Below are 16637 nucleotides of genomic sequence, written 5' to 3' on the forward strand. Positions count from 1 at the left end.
ACGCCACTTACCAGTAAATTAAACCGTAAAACAGACAAATCAAACTGACAGCTCGAATTACCGCAAGTTAGTCACATTACGCCGTTACCTTACAAAAAGCAAACTTATACGCATTTGTAGGTTTTGCTACTTTTGCAAAACACAGAGGCTGGATGCAGAATGTTGTAAGTTTTGTTGCTGCACAACCAAGCTGACTAATATTAAAGGCAAGCAGAGGTTGTTTGAAACACCTGGCCGCCTGTTTGTTTTCAGAGATTAGGCAGCTGAGTAAACAAGAATGTGAATATCGGCGCGTTCGCCGATTTAAAGCGTTCGTATTAAACACGCAGGGAAGTGTTGTTTCGTTTTATTTCCGAAAATTATTTTCCCCTCTTTTGCTTGTGGCTGTCCACACGAAAACATTGATTTCATATTTTGTATACTTCGTACCAACTCCAAGGAATTCTGTCACTCAGACGGCTTCTCACAGCTAGAAGTCACGCATAGCGACAAGTAACGTTTAATAACATGGAGCAAGATTATTAACGAACAATGACGGTCGACAATGGTCTTTGAATACGATCAATTTTAGAAATATCTCAATATTTTAACCCTAGAATTTCTCACGGATGGCAAATACAAGAAATGAGGTGGCGAACAAATTTCCAGCGCCCGCACACCTGTTTAAAACTGCGGGAAACTCGATTTTGTTTATGCCAGCGTCAAATAAAGTTGTCAGACTGCCAATTCGCTTGGAGGTCACGTGATTTTCGGAAACAGAAATCCGATTAAAAATGACGCCGCGTAAAACCGCTCTTCAATTCCCAAACAACTTGTTGTTTTGCAACGATTAGCAATCCAGAATTTGACACCGACTAGATCGACATTTTACCGCCAGAGATTAGGATACTATTTCCCGTGCGCTCCAACATTTTTTCCGATTACGGTGACTTATACATGACCGCAACAGACAGCGATTCCCTCGCCTCGGAATTTGCGAAAAGATTCATTTATTGCTTCAATTTAAGCGATAATTCCAGCTCATAATTCGATATCAACTCTACCTTTTTATACGTGTTTTAAGGCTGGGTGGGAAAGCGACACGTTATCACTTCGGGTTAAAGTAATTTTCACAATTACACCCGTTGGCAAAACGCTTTTGTTCCGAGCATTTTGATAAATCATCGTGAAATTGTATTGGATTTCAAGTTTTTTCTCTGCAGAAAATTTAGTAAGTAAGTAAGTAAATTCAGTAATTTTTATCCTAGTTGATGTATATTTTTCTTGTTGCGTTACGCTTCAATCACGTGATATTGAACTTTAAAACAAAACGAATTCTAGCGTTAAAAATTTCAAAACTAATTAACTAATAAATAACTAATCACCATAAACGGCAAGTTGTTTAAAAAAAACACAGTTAGTCCCAAAAGTATTTCTTAAAAACTGAAATTCAGACAACGACGAAGAGGGTTGCATTTAAATTCCAAGCTTGACATAGTCCGTGCAATTCGATTTTATTATCAGTTAATGACGACGTGACTATGTACCCAGCTGCTCGACTTGAAATCACAAGGCGGCGGATACAAAAGAAAAATGAGTCCAAAATACCAATACGTGCTTCAGCCCCCGCCCAGGACTAGTTGAAATAAAAAAGTTAGAGTTTGATTTTCCAGTGTTTGCCTTTGTTAACACCCTAATTATGACCATGTTGGAATTTCATGTCTATTTTCAATTGTTCCCGTTTTCGTTTCTTAAACGTAATTATTTCCATTTCGGTAAGCACGGTGCGTATCTCTACCTGCTCGAAATTCTGTCAATAAAGAATATTTTCACACTTAATCAAGCTGAAAGTTTGCATAGGAATACCAAGCCTTGTGAAGATTGATATCACGTGAGTAAGCACGTGACCTTTCATCAGCTTCTCAAAATAGAAAAAACAAATTTCTGAAATAAGATTTTCAACAGTATGAAACATTTGAAAGGATTTTCCGCGAAATATTTTTACCAAAATGTCACCCCGGAACGCCGGGGCACAAGCTTGTCATCCATGGAAATCACGTATTAAAACATTTCACTTAACCCACATGTAATTAAAGTGTGGGTTGTTGTATGACAAATATTCATGTTATTCCCATCAAAGCAATAATTTAATTTTGGAAACAAAATTGTAAGTAGTAGAATAAGATTAAGCATAAGTTAAACTGTAGGTTAAATTCGAAAACGTGTTCTTTTGAGGTAAATTCACAAGCCAGCATGTCGGACATGTTATTGAAATAAAGTCATTTTTAACAGATTTTAAGTCCCTTTTGGTGTATACTAAGCCAACGTTATATAACAAACCAATTAATACTAAGCTAATGTTATATAACAAACCAGTGAAAGCTTTCCTCCTTAATCTTAAATGTGTCAAATGTTTTTTCCCCTTTCCAGTAATCTTGCCACAATGAAAAAAAACATTCCTATTTTGCAATTCGTGCAGAAAAGATCAAATTCTATTATATCATTTAAAAAACCTGTTTTATCGTCGCAGTAAAAATACAGTTTAAGGAGAGACAGGTCATGATAAACTTCATTACAGGCAATCATAATACTCTTTATGAATTGGCAATAAAAACTTCAAGAAGTTTTCAAATGATTGGGAATGTTTGTAGTAATAGCCTACAGGTTGAAAATCTTCCCTTCGTAAATCGAATTCTTTAACTTCCGCCGCGCGCCATGCGTCACGCGGCGCCGGTTTTAAAGTTTTAATAAACCAAAGCGAATAAATCAAAAGCAGAACGACAATTAATTTTTTTCTGTTTTCAAATAAACCGTGTTTATTCGCTGTAACTGCGCACTCCTCGCGCGTGCCACTGAGTTATGGGCACGCAGGTACAGCGCCGATATGAAAGGGGACCGCCCGAAGACGGATTTCAAATTACGAACGACGTTCCCGGGTCCACCGCCCGCACTTTGAAGAAAGAATCAAGAGCGAATTCATCCTCATTCAGGTGTGCCGTTATTTTCACAACGTTCAAATCGCACTGTATTTCGAGCGATGACATCAAATTTTCGTGATTACGTGATTTACGAAGCCATGACGAAGGCGCACCTGTGCTACGAATCCCAGCCCAGCTGTTTCGAAAGTTGTTTTTCTCGTGGAAACAGCAACTGGTTTTGTTCTATTGAAAACAAACTAAATTTTGAAGTGATTTAAACCCATCGCAATGAACGTACGAAACCTTTTCCAAGACTTTACATACACTCTGGGCTGGGTTGAAATCTCCAGGAAAACCTAATTACATCCAATCTGGCTTCGATCGTGAAGTTTTCCGGAGAAAATTGAAACAAAAAACGAATCTTCTTTCATCAACGAAGCACTTTTTGCACAGCTGTGTTCCATCGTTGCGAGGTAATACGGACGCTTTTTTGCGTAAATTAATCAAAGCAGAAATTTCCATCCATCCATTTGTGCACGTGTCTGGCTTCAAATTCTGTTTGCTTAACCGGGCTTTTATCTTTGAGGAACGCGACCTTAGTGAGTAATCTTCCCTTATTTTACGGAAAAATTCCCGCAGAAAATGTAGAAATTGCCGTGATTTTAAAAATCGGGTTTTAGCATATTTTTCTGAAGGGGCCACAGATGCTGCCGTAAATTGCCTGACCAGGAATTATTAAAAAGATTGGCGCAAAATGAAATGATGAGTGCGAAATTGGGCGAGAAATGCCACTTATTTTCTAAACAAATAACCTTGATTTGACCAGGTTTATCACGAATCTTTAAAACGCGGCAATTTTCGTTAAATCAGGTGAGAATGACGTCAGCAAAGTGATCTTAATCCTAAATTCACATAAACCGACGGCTTGATATTTTGGCAAGGCCAGATCATGGAGCATACGCCGAACTTTAGCCTAATAATGACTAAAAAATTCTAATGAAAGACCAAATGCGAAATTATAGGGGTTACAGTGGGGTCGCTTTATCATTTGATGCAACGGAAATCTTTTAGACCCCAAGAGGACGGATCACTCGCCTGACCCATAATTTCAAACCCACCGCTGCACATAACAACCAGCGATCGCTCATGACGTTCCAAGGAACCTGAACTCAGAAACAGAAACCGAGTTATCTACGCATATGTACAGATTTATTACAAAAAAGTTATAAGATGTTCGTTATATGAAAATCATCTAAGTCTTCCTTCTTGTGACGTGATCGTAAATGACCACCTGGATGTACTGGTCAGTGACGACCGGTGTTCGGGTCGAGTTGTCGCCTGGTGTTAACGCCTGCAACCAAAAACCGAGTTCAATTTGTGGATCTATAAGTGTCTTTTACTATAATTAATTGTTTATAATAGTGTTGTTTTTACTAAACTATACTATTTCAATACATTTCCATGTGATAAATGATAATGGTTTATAAAAACAACAGGCCTTAAAGGTCGGAAAAACTTTGGTATAGAAATAATTCTCCATTACACTTAAGGACAGTTGTATTGCTGACAACGGTCTATGTTTTACACAGGACAGGATAACTCGTGTACCCGGATGCAAACGTATTCCCGGTTTTTTCGTCTACATGATCAGTTCCCTTAAAAATCTTTTTTCACTTATAGTTATGGGTTTTATCACAACGTTTCGCCAGTTTTCTTCTAAAGCCATCAAAGGAAGCACAGTCTTTAATAATACTTCCAAAGAATGATTATGTTTAAAACCGGTTCTGATTAATTTTCAGCCCCATGCGATATACGCTACGTATGTACAAGTCCCATGCCCTCCCCCATTAAGCTCGCTAAAAACGAGCGCAATTCCTCCCAATTTCGCGGCATGAGAAATCTGACCTTGGGATCCACGTTCAAGATCTTTCGGTCTCTCTTGTTCTTAAAGAGAAGTCCGGATGCGTTCTCTGCGATCACTTGGTAGTTTGGGGTCGGATTGGAGGTTGATGTTTGCGTCTCCCAGTTGTAGAAACTGGCGAAAGGGAAAAAAATGAAAAAAGTCGGTTCTTTAATATTGCCCTATACTATAGGGCCTACAGTGTAATATGAAGTATATGAAATATTTTATTGCACTTAATTTCTAATTAATTTATTAAATGCGACAGACAGCGGGTTTAAGGTTAAATAATTATTTATAAACACTGAAATAAAACGTGTAATTTGATAAAAGCATGACATTAGACAACCGTAAAAGTGCTATAGGCTATAGCTATTAGTCTTCTGTGGTTTTAGTAACTTTATACTTTATTTATCAGAGCCATTATATTACAGAGGAACGAACAGAAACAAAATAAAGTTGCGGAAAATTTAGTAACTTAATACTCTTGAGTTATGTCACTGACTTCATACAACAAATGTTATTATCGTGAAGCAAAACTTGTCATTTAACAAAAACATTTTCCCAGCGTGTTGTCCAAGCAATTTCTTACATTTGCGTCATTTTGCTTAAATCATCAACCTATTATGACGTAAACAAATCAAAGGGTTACCTGAGGTCGGAGGGACGCGGAAGCAAACGCTTCTTCCCCGAGAAATAGGGTTCGAAATCTTCGGTCTTTAGCCGGTGTGCAAAGTCAATATATCCTGAAATTTCCTGATGACGCAAGTTCTTGTCTCGGATGAAGATTATCGACTGCATAAAGATATTTGTGACGTAACAAGCAAAAGTATGGTGACGTAAGAAATTTGAAACAAAAACGGAATAAAAAGCATACCACGGTCCTTCAAGGTCGCTTAATCTATTATACGAGCATATATTTTAAAACTTCAACAACACCGCTTTAAAAACGAATTACGACAAAATTTCGTTAACTTAAGACAACACGACGTTGAATGCGCGTAATATTTATGACGAAGAAGCAACAACGGTTGGCAGAGAGAGGGCAAACATAAACGGGTTTAAAATCACGTGCTTGGACGTGAATGCTGGAATTCCGCTTGTAAATTACATCCGGGGGATTTACGCCGACAGCTGATTTGTAACACAGACCAAGGACAGGTTGGCTGGCGTCTAAATGAAATGCAATTGCAACAGCTTGCAACGCTGCCACGTAAATTCTCACACGACCTTTAAATGCCAATCACTACAAAATGATTAACGATTTTGGAAAGTTTTATCCTGTTCACTTAACAATTAAGTGGAAGGGACCTGTTTGGCGACCTGGGTTTTAATTAGCACCTGTCATTGGCGCCACGCCATATCAGACATTAAGCCGTCGTTTTCGCACTTAGTGACGTCATAATATAATTTTTATTTCAAGTGCTTACGTCACAAACGACAAACGCGAGAATAAGGTTGAGTGACGTGAATAAAATGGAGCGCAAGCGATCCAGTGATTATGATGTCATAATAAGAAGGCGGACGCGGGGTCCCGTGTGACCAAAACATGAGAAAACGTGGGTCACTACCATATTTGGTAATCGAACGGGAAGTAGCAAAATTGTGAAAACATTATTTCGCAATCGCGGCAAAAACTAATTGAACCGGTAACTTACGAAGGATACATTGGAATATAGAGATTGGAGAGTATATGACCGCTTTTTGTTGACTGTAATTAACTTTAAAGATAGGGTCGCGTCAAAGAAAAGATGTCGTAGGAGGAGATAGCTTTTATGAGAGCGAGAGAGTAAATCGAACAATCTTGAAAAGCTCGTAAAAACAATAAAAGTATTCGCGCGACGTCTGACGAAAAAAGAAAACACAACAAATATCACAAAGAAGCAGGAGCGAGTCCGACTCACCGTCATCTTTCCGCTTCTGTTGCCCTCCTCTCTCTGAGCAAGAGCACGCAGGAAAGTTCCTCGAAGGTCTTTGCCTGAACTGGCCAAAGTCCTGTAAAACATTGCAACCGGTTTTTTTTCATTGAAACCAACGTAGCCTACTTGTGTGGATTGTTGGCATTTGCAGGGAGCTGAATTTGCTTTCGTGTTTCTGTTGTTTTATGTTTTGACGTCACGGTCGATGTGACGTCAGATCGCTTTTGTCATTCGTTCACACCGGCACGTGAGGGCGACAAAACATGAAACAAACACATTAAAACAGAATTAGCGAGAAAAACAAAATACTGTAAAAGAAAAAATATGAAAAAACTTTTGTAATATTTTCTAGGGGTGTAGTATGTGATAAAACACCAAACGCCATAAGAAGATAAGATTCTGATCAGTATCGTTTTATACCAAGCACCTGAGTCGATTTAGCATTGTAAAGACGCACCTGCCCGATGTAGCAGTAGCCCCTAATTATCAACAGGTAGGGCGCTCGTAGTGATATCAAATAACAAACCGGGTGCACATTATCTAGATCAGGTAAATCCACGAGCCTTTAACTAAGATCTAGCGTTACATAAACAGGAGAGTTGTAGAGCGACCGGCTATTCTAAACAATGCAAGCGGTTTGAAACGAAAGTAAACCTTTTAGTGATGTCCCAATCGCACACAGGTGGCGGAAATTCAACCGAAACCGATTGAATTAATGTTTCTTTTCGGCAAACGGCCGTCATAAAAAGTTTGTTGTGTTGTTGTGTTGTTGTGTAGTTGTGTTGTTTACATATTTTCGAACCTGCGTCAACGTGCACGGTATAATAGTTTTTATCACATTGAATAACATAAATTAAATTAACCTCGATATCGTTGCCAAATACGGCAGGAATCTAACACTCCAGCGGGCCCAATGTTAACCGAGATAGAATTAATCCCTGGCAAAGAGTATTTGAGCTAGTAAAGCCAGCTGGCCGAAGCTATTTCAACATTTCAACCGAATTTCTGCATTAACCATTCTGTTTAAGTGATAAATTATACTTAAGAGTACGCCACGACTGTACACCACGCAGTATTCAATTACCAAGTTAGCATTCCAAACGATTAGATCCACTTTTCCGCAAGTCGAGGTGCGCTGAAAATCAAAAGGTATTTCTCAGCATTTGATTGCAGGCAAATTTGGTGTCACAAGCGTTGTAACATGAACGCATAGCGGGTGGTAGTATTTCAAGTGTTTTGCTCGATGCAAGGTCAAATATGGGATTATTACTGGCAAAAATGGGCGATCTTACGACCTCTGACGTAAGATATGCACAGAAATACGATATTCGTCGTATGGTAAAAATGCCAAAGACCGATGAGGGCAAACACTGCAAAAAAAACGAGAACAGAAAATCTTAACCTCATCATGTTTCTCCTCATGCCGCCGGAGCTCGTGCGAGCAATCATGCGCGACGGACGAGCAACAAAATTCCGTTGTTCCGAACACGAAGACAACCATTGACCCCTGACACGTCGTGTGCCGCGTCGCCAAAGTGACAGACGAAGTGCGAAGGTGAATTTAACACAGAAATAGATTTGTAAAACGACCGACGTGCAATTAATGGTTTTTCAGTGGAGAGTTTTTGGTGACAAACAAACGCGATTTTACCTTAAAACGATGACAGCGCGTTCATCTGTGGTGTAATTAGATAAATACCTCGAACCTTTGCCGAATCGAACACACCTGTTGCGCGGAAGAAAATTTTATTGACAATAAACAAAGCAAGCCGTCCCCAGCGAAGTTTTCATTAAAAATTATGAAATCAAACTTCGAGGGCTTGGAGCGGAGTTGACAACGGCCGCACCTGGTCAAGGAAACATGTTTTAAGACCAAGCAGTTAATTAAACATTGATTTAACTAAACAATCCGCTTCAATTTTCTGCGAGGGTATTTTGAAAGCAAATGGACAGCGCGAAAGTCACCTTTATGTATGACCACAGACATTATTCGAAACGCTCGTTTATAATTTGTCCGACGAAAACATATTTTAAATCCTTGGTCCATAAATTGTATCCTTGGTGGACGTGCACGCGTTGGAGCGCCGATTAGTTTAATATTTAACGAAGAAGAATAAGGAAACTCGTATTATGAGCTCACAGATGAAAGGCCATATTTGATGTTGCCGCTCAAGCACCAAGCCAGCAGATTCAATTATAGAAATCGGATAATTTTATGGGAAACGCCTTTGGAAACTTTTTTCCGCGTGGTTTTCAGATTAGCGGGCTATCGGTTTACCCCACTGTCACCCAGGTGGTCTCGTTTAGGCCCCTAGGCAACTGCCAAGTGACAAGCAACCCAAAAAGACATAACAAACAACCCACCTGCCGTCTACCCTTTGATCCAAGCGTAATGTTAGCGTCACCCGCGGTAACGTTACACGAGTCCTTTGTGAGAAACACAACATATTATTACGTCACAATCGCGCATAATAAATCCTAACGAGAGCAGTACACATTGCATCCGGACGGTACAGAGGCCCAGCACAAACTGTACAAAGGGCTGGTTACTAGAGATTGATTTTAGTTCGTATCTGATGACATCGTCGTAAATAGGCACTTGTCCTGTCACTTTCAAAGAACATAGGTCGGAAAATTGGAAGCCAGGTGTGGAGTGCGGCGGTCGTTTGAAACAACTAGTTCCATAGAGATCATAAAAAGCGTTTAGTTTTGACGCGAGCGACAGGTCGTGGCTCACGCCCACCCATGCCGTAGAAGAGATTTCCAATCAGTCGTGAAAATCTTGCAACGATGCGGCAAGTTTTTAAGTGGTTGAAATTCCATTACGACTCCCTCGTGAACAAGCTATTCAGCAAATACACAAGGACTATAGGTTTGCCTTGTACGTTCTGACGTAACAATCGTAGCATTGTTGCTTCAACGAATGCAGCAATACCAGAACTATTACCATGAAGATTTGGGGCACGCAGGACTCGTAGAAAATTCCGTAAAACACAAGTTTTTTTTCTTCAAAAAATTTAGAAATTCTTGGTTATGCGGAGGTCTTTGCATCTGCATTTGCTTTTACGTGACGTTAAGTCCAAAATTTAGGAGAAAAAGGTCTGAGTGGATCCGGGTATTTTTTATTCATCACAAGCAACGTAATATGAATATGAAGACGCTAATACGACAAATGGCTAAAAAATGCGTAAAGTCAGCAATTTAACACCTTAAAGACTAAAAACTTTTGTATACAAAGTCGTAAGTCGCATTTTCAGTTTGTAAAACGGACATATAGGCATGTGGGACCGATGGGAAAGTAGCAGGCGAGCTGCGATAATCTTTGAAAGCTTCTTAACACAACCAGCTATTTGAGTAGTGATTGACACGAGTTAACCGAAACTTGGAAATGGCCTTCACTTCAACTTGTTTACAAAACACAGAGAAATTAAACGGCGCGTCAATTGCTGACAGGGTGCTGATTGTGCCGTGCCTGACATAATCCGCGCGCATAAACGACGACTGTTCATTGACTGTGTGTTAAGTCGAAGCCTACACCGGGTGTCAGGTATCTTAACATCAAACTAGTCATTTATTGCAAGCCGATTACAAAGCCAAGCAGAGTAGTATTAAGGCCCAGCACATCTGGCCGAACGCGAACTTCAAAAGCTGATTCGATGTGAGTCTCGTTGCGCGCGAAATGAATGAATGGAGGTAGGTGAAATTAAACACGTCTCACAAGGTGCCAAAACACGGATCACTTTCCCGCCTTAGAAAAGAAACGACAACAGGGCCAACAAAGTGACACTTTGTGCTGCTTTTATTACTCAGAGAAAACGTCACCGCACGAGCGCATCTTGTTCGTTAATTGTTAGTTCGCGTCGTTCGGACAATAACAAGGGTTCATTCAGGCTGCTGGTTACAGGAAAATCAAACAGGTAGTTAGCGTAGTCAATGAAAAGGTTAAAAATGATTTTCCATGTTTCCTGGATGTGAATATCTTCTACTTTGCGGCACTCACGTGACCAACCGAGACAAGAGCGACTTCGGCTCGAAAAAGGACAAACTTCCATAGACAACAAAATGATGGATTACAAGTGCAAGTTAATGATCAAAAAGCACGTCAAGTCATGACGTAGTGATGCTTTTTTAAGCAAGTAACCCCATCCAAATACGGTTCGGCAAAAAATAACAAAGATGAAAAATTTAGTAAAAATTTAGACATGTAAAATCCGTTATGAAAAAGGCGTGTGCTTAAAATCCATAACTAGTAAACACTGCACAAAAACCTTGCGCAATATATTTCAGCACCTTTCTGGAAGCTGAAAGGGGTTGCAAAGACAGTGAAGAGTGAATTATGCTTTGACTACATGTTGCAAAAACTGTTAAGCGCCAGCGTCGAATTTGAAAGTTACCAGTCGTTAAGTAACAGCCGGACACGCCTAACACACGGTATACAAGACACAGAAGGCTTAAAATCGCGGCCGCTATCAACAACACAATGAGTGATCGAATTGTGCGGTCAAAATAAAACAGGTGCAAGCCATTCGCCGAGATTAACCTTGTAAATGATTACTCCCTGAGTTTATAAATTACAGCCACATTGTTCATCCTTATTTATTTGTTAGACAAGCCAGAACGTCCAGAGAGACATTTTCCAGACGTGGAGCGACGCGAAAAGATAATTTAAAGACTCTCCGGTCTTTTTCGCCTTTTTTGAAATCCCCGTGCTTGGGAAAACAACACACGGCCCTCGACGGAATTGCTAAGAATCTTACTCAATAGCGTTGTGTAGCGGCACGACTTTATTTGAAATTGAGCCACGGCAATACCTGAGGGCGCATCATCTGTCACATCAATGTACTGTAATTCATGGCTTCTCAAACTTTTTGGTTCTGCGACACCATTTTAGAAAAGAAAGTTCCATGCGACTCCTTAAGGGGTACTCTACATGTTAATGATGTTAAAACAATAAACGTCCAATTACAAATATCAAGTGGTATTTTTGTCTCAGGCAAAATTTTGAAGACAAAAAGTTGCCGCAAATCAAAGAAAGTTGGGAACCGCTGTTGCACAAAAAAGGTATCGGTAAAGGTACCTACCTACATATGGCACTTCCTACGACTGTCCCTACTTCGTGGTCAAGCAATCTTACGTATACCAAAGGCTGTTCAGGCTATGGTGAGGTGTCTGTGTTAGTCACCGACTAAAACAAGTTTGAAATTGCACTTATTTCTCAACAACACTCATTATCCACTTTAACTTTCAAAGTGCAGCAGTCAGCTTGCAAGGGCAGCTATTACACCTGCTTATCTTGTGCCAGTTCGAAAGTGCATTTGAGAAGTTATTCATAAAATGTTCGGTTGGGTTTCAGACATCATCCCATCAATCAAGAACCACGATGTGCAACGCATGGTGATTACATCGAACATGCAGACGTTATTATATGGTTAATACAATATGTAATAGCCATAGCGTGGCTCAAGAGGTACACAGTGGCTTCAAAATCTTTATTAAACACCAGTTGCGTTTGATATATTACAACTAGTTTTACTTGTAATCATTATACAGCAAATACAACTAACTTAACTAACTAAAAAAACAACTTAAAATAACTTAACTAACTCTAACTTAAAATGAAAACTTAAAACTAACTAAAAACAATTAAAACATTCAAGTTGCATTTTCAACATTTTGATTTTATACAAGCTCACTTTTGTTGGCTCCTCTTTGAGAGTCTGGAAGCCTCTGCAGCCTGCTTCCTCGCCTCAAACTCTTCTCGTTTCAGAACTTCTCCACTTCCTCTGTATCCAAGTTCAACAAGCTGACGAGCTAGCTCCTCATCCTGTGTGATGTCATAAAGGACGTTATTGTACATGTAATGCAAATAAAAACGTTGTGATAGAAAATTGTGATAATATGAACAATAAACATTTAAGATTAGGATATTCATGATGAGTTAACTAATGTATTATTAAACGGCAAATCTCTCCGTCGACTTTTATGTGTGTTCCAGCTGTTACTGGAGTCGCACTGGCTCTACATATATGCACGCAATGCAATATAAAATTAGTATGATCCCAGTTATTGAAAAGCTGTGCTTCAGCATCAGGAATTGAAATATGTGTTTAAACGAGAAGGAATAACATAGTTGATGGGAAAAAATGAAAGCACAATGCTGTACATAAACAAATATGTTTATTGAAAATGAGGATGTTTGTTGGACTAAAAATCTACACATCATCTGGTGATTCAACATCCAGGATTAAAATTTTGCCTGGACGTTCAGTTGAGGGGAAATAAAATGCAAAGGATCTTACATAGACATATTATAGCTTAAATGTGTCATTTTGTTTGGATTTTAAATACTATATAAAACTTACTTTGGCTTTATATCAGAGATGTTAAATTCACATATTTTCTGCCAAGTGCGATGTGATACGACAACCCTTATTAGTAATTTAAAGTAACTTTATTTGGATTTCACAGATAGATATGCGTTTCTAGCTATTAAGTGGGTCATTGCTGTGTCACAAATTGGTGTCACCAAACCATGGTTATGGAATAATGAAGATAAATTTCGTTAAGTAGGTCTTACATCATTCTGTGAGTTATATAATTTTGTATTCTCTGGGATAAAACACCAAACACCAGTGAGTGATTTATCTCATAGAGTAGAACTTGCCTCAAGTGGTTGTTTAAGAGGAATTCATAAACCTGCTGTTATTTGCGAAGTGACGAAGACAAATCACTACAAACTGTGGTAAATGTACTTGTACTGAATAGGGCTTATTTGAACTATGGGCTAACCTATAAGCTGGTGAGATTTTAAACATAACTTAGGAAATGCTAGAGAACTTGGAAATAACTTCAAAACCAACAGTTTTACTCTAATGCTAGACACGTCCATTTTGAACACTCAGTTTGAACAACAGTAACTGTAATAATTGTGTTCCTTCAAATTTCTATTCCGGGGATGTAAAAACAAGTTTGTTGCATCACTTTTGCAATTAATATCAGCAAAGATTATGTTCCAGAAGAGTGAAATAAATACAGCTTTGTATGCAAATATGATAGATTGCAGTGAATGCTCATTAAGTCAAAGTCAACAGATCAATAAACTTACTTGGAATTATTCGAAATTCAATTTAAAGATGCATTTTTATCCCTCAACCAGGTGAGGCCACAATTTTATTGTGGATCATATTTAATGGAAAGATAAAAGAACGGTTTCATCTAAAACATAACATTGTGATGGCATAGTACTGTTGCAGCCATTCAGTACCTTTGGACACACCTAGATTATCATAAAATACCAACCTCTGTGGCATCACCTTATTGGTTTAACTGCTTTTGTTTTACTTAGACAAGAAATTTTCAAACAAATCATCAAATGGATTAAAAATTAGGTCACGCTTAAACGTTTCTGGAAGAAATTTATCTCTGATTTATCACAAAGAAAGTGCTGTAAGGATTGATATGAAAAATGTGTAAAGATGTTGATTTCAAGTTTTTATTTGATAATTTTTAGTAATGATTTAATCTAATGATGATACTTTCTTGGTGAAATAGTGAGTACATCACTTTTGCTTAAACTTTGGTTTTATGTGATCAGCTTTTTATCTGATAGGTTCTTATTGATCTAATCCTATCTGATTTATAATCTGGAGTGACAGAATTGGATGACCGCATGTCATTTGCCAATCCACACTAAACGACTGTTGATTTTCTTAAGTTAAAGGGCAGGTAAACTTCTTTCTCTCTCTACATGAGTTTGTTTGCAGCTGATTCCAGTTGTTTTGTGCATCTCTAACCTCGATTCGGTCTCTTAAATGTCTCTAAAGTTCACATGGGATTTTTAAGTAAAAATATTTCTAGCCTATAGCAACACATTAAAAAGCAAATTAGCATCATGTTTATATAAGCCATAGTCGAATTTTTAACATATTCAACGATAACAGAAATATGTCACGTCCTGGTCGCCAAAAACTGAGATGATAAACTTTAGGTATGTTTTTATTCATTCATTTAATTTTTCGCCTTAAATGTGGGGAAAGGTAAATTGTCCGGAAGTACAGATCACAAACATATAGCACTTATGATGATGGTTATCACAAATTAGAAAAGCAAATGTGGAAAGGCCTCAAAGGCAAAAACATGCATAACATTAATGAAATGTGAAAGACCAAAGTTTTACTATCAGCAAAGCCACAAAACTCAATATTACTTTAGTTCAAAGGTCAGCAAATAGTGAGCTGTGACCTAAGTTTGGGTTGCGAAATCTTCTACTTTGGATCGTAAAAACATTTTGAACTTATTTAGCGAGGATTACATTGCAAGAGTTAAATTTGCTGCTACGGTGTGCTACAGTTGCTTCGTCTATTTGCAATTCTTGCTCAAGTAACATTCAGTGTAGCAGTCACTAACAGTAAACTATTTAATTCTGAATGTTTGTTAGAAAAATCGCAAAACGCTTGGGTTGTGTGAGTATCTAGAATTATCTTTCATAGTCAAATCCAAAAATAAGTGCGGACCCTTGCTTTATTTGTTCAAATGCATTTTATCTGTGTTTGGATGTGATTCACAAGAAAGCGAAGTGAGAAATTAGAAATTAATCGCAAAGTCAAGTTAACTTCTGTATTTTGTATTTTTATGCGTAATTTTGTAAGGCAGCGTCTATTTCACCCGCAGCCTTTTACCGAATTTGGAAAAAGTTACTTTGGTAAACAATTAGCCGGTTAATGCAATTGGTAATTTTTTACTTCAGTAAATGGCAGCCGGTGAAGTAGACACTTACTTTACTGAGTGCTGTTTACTGAAGTAGGAAAATAAAAATGCGGTAATTGGCAATTACTCAGGTCAATAAATAGAAATGTACGCTAATTTCACTGAAAACCACGTACTAATTTTTCGTACAAATTTTGCTTACAAAACAAGAAAGCAAACCTCCAAGTAATATAGATCCAAGGATGTAATTTGTGAATCCAGGAAGTCTTCATAAGTGACAAACTCAGTGATAATATTGTCGGCGCCTGCGTTACCCTCTTCTTCCATTGTTTACAATTTTTTTGGTCCTATGTTTGTCTAAAATCAGGACAAAACTTATGGTAACTATAACAATATTTCAACGTTTTTTTCTGACCTGAACTGCCAACCACAATTCACTACCGTACCGTACTACAGTAATTTTTCGCTTTTGGGGAAGTACCTATGTTGTTATAGTTACTAATCTTGATGGACAGAAAATATTTTTTAAATTAATGTGGGTGGGGTACCGATATGTTGAAAAACAAGCAAATACATTATAATGTTTATTATATTAAAGTTTCAGTGTAAATTGAAGCAAAAATTTTATACAAAAGGTAAGAAATTTCTTGTTTGTTCATTTGTTGACGTCTTCCTTGGTCTGGAAGGTACGGTATTAAAATAGCGGTTGATTTTTGTGAAATAAATTTACCGATATATATTCATAAAATGCAAAATGAAAAGTAAAGAAAAACTTTTTTGCTTGAGTTTGAAACACACTGGACGCAGAAAACACATATTAGGTTTTTTAGACTTGTTTGGTAAAGTTTGGATCCTAAACTTATCTCCAAATTCCTCTTTGTTTATATTAGGAATAGAAATCGTGAATTATAAAAACCGAAACAGTTTTTGGTGACTTTAAAATAAATTTTTCTTTTGAAATAGAGTATTTACGGGGGTCAATTTTCATTCACGAAATAATAACATCTACATAACGAAATGATATATGCAAAAATGCGACATTTGCGGAAAGAAATAAAACCAACAACATATTGACTTAAAAAACGAAAAGATACATGAAAATTCTTTTTGATGTAATTTTCAAGTAACCTATTTTATTGATATTTTGTTGAATTATTCTTGTAAATACCCGTGTCCTTGCTTACAAGTTTTGTCCTTCCTCCCCGATCTATTTCT

At 37.9% G+C, this 16637-nt stretch overlaps 1 protein-coding gene across 1 annotated transcript; it reads right to left on the bottom strand.

Moving 5' to 3' along the window:
• Positions 1–4084: 4084 nt before the first annotated feature.
• On the bottom strand, positions 4085–15837 carry LOC143471194 (cilia- and flagella-associated protein 299-like). Its single transcript, XM_076969587.1, has 6 exons — positions 15642–15837; positions 12410–12540; positions 6702–6792; positions 5450–5592; positions 4803–4932; positions 4085–4248 (listed from the first exon to the last, which is right to left on the bottom strand). Exons 1-6 carry the CDS (start codon positions 15747–15749, stop codon positions 4150–4152), a joined length of 702 nt encoding a protein of 233 aa, XP_076825702.1. The 5' UTR covers positions 15750–15837; the 3' UTR covers positions 4085–4149.
• Between the last annotated feature and the right edge of the window lie 800 nt (positions 15838–16637).

This window comes from Clavelina lepadiformis, chromosome 9, assembly GCF_947623445.1.
Source record: "Clavelina lepadiformis chromosome 9, kaClaLepa1.1, whole genome shotgun sequence".
Lineage (NCBI taxonomy): Eukaryota > Metazoa > Chordata > Ascidiacea > Aplousobranchia > Clavelinidae > Clavelina > Clavelina lepadiformis.

Excerpts from the sequence above, each read along its gene's own strand:
- LOC143471194 (XM_076969587.1), bottom strand. The coding sequence starts at position 15,749 with ATGGAAGAAGAGGGTAACGCAGGCGCCGACAATATTATCACTGAGTTT. Across the intron at positions 4,933-5,449 it reads CCGCGTCCCTCCGACCTCAG|TTTCTACAACTGGGAGACGC; the intron begins GTAACCCTTTGA and ends CCCTTTCGCCAG. Across the intron at positions 4,249-4,802 it reads TCTTGAACGTGGATCCCAAG|GCGTTAACACCAGGCGACAA; the intron begins GTCAGATTTCTC and ends TTTTGGTTGCAG.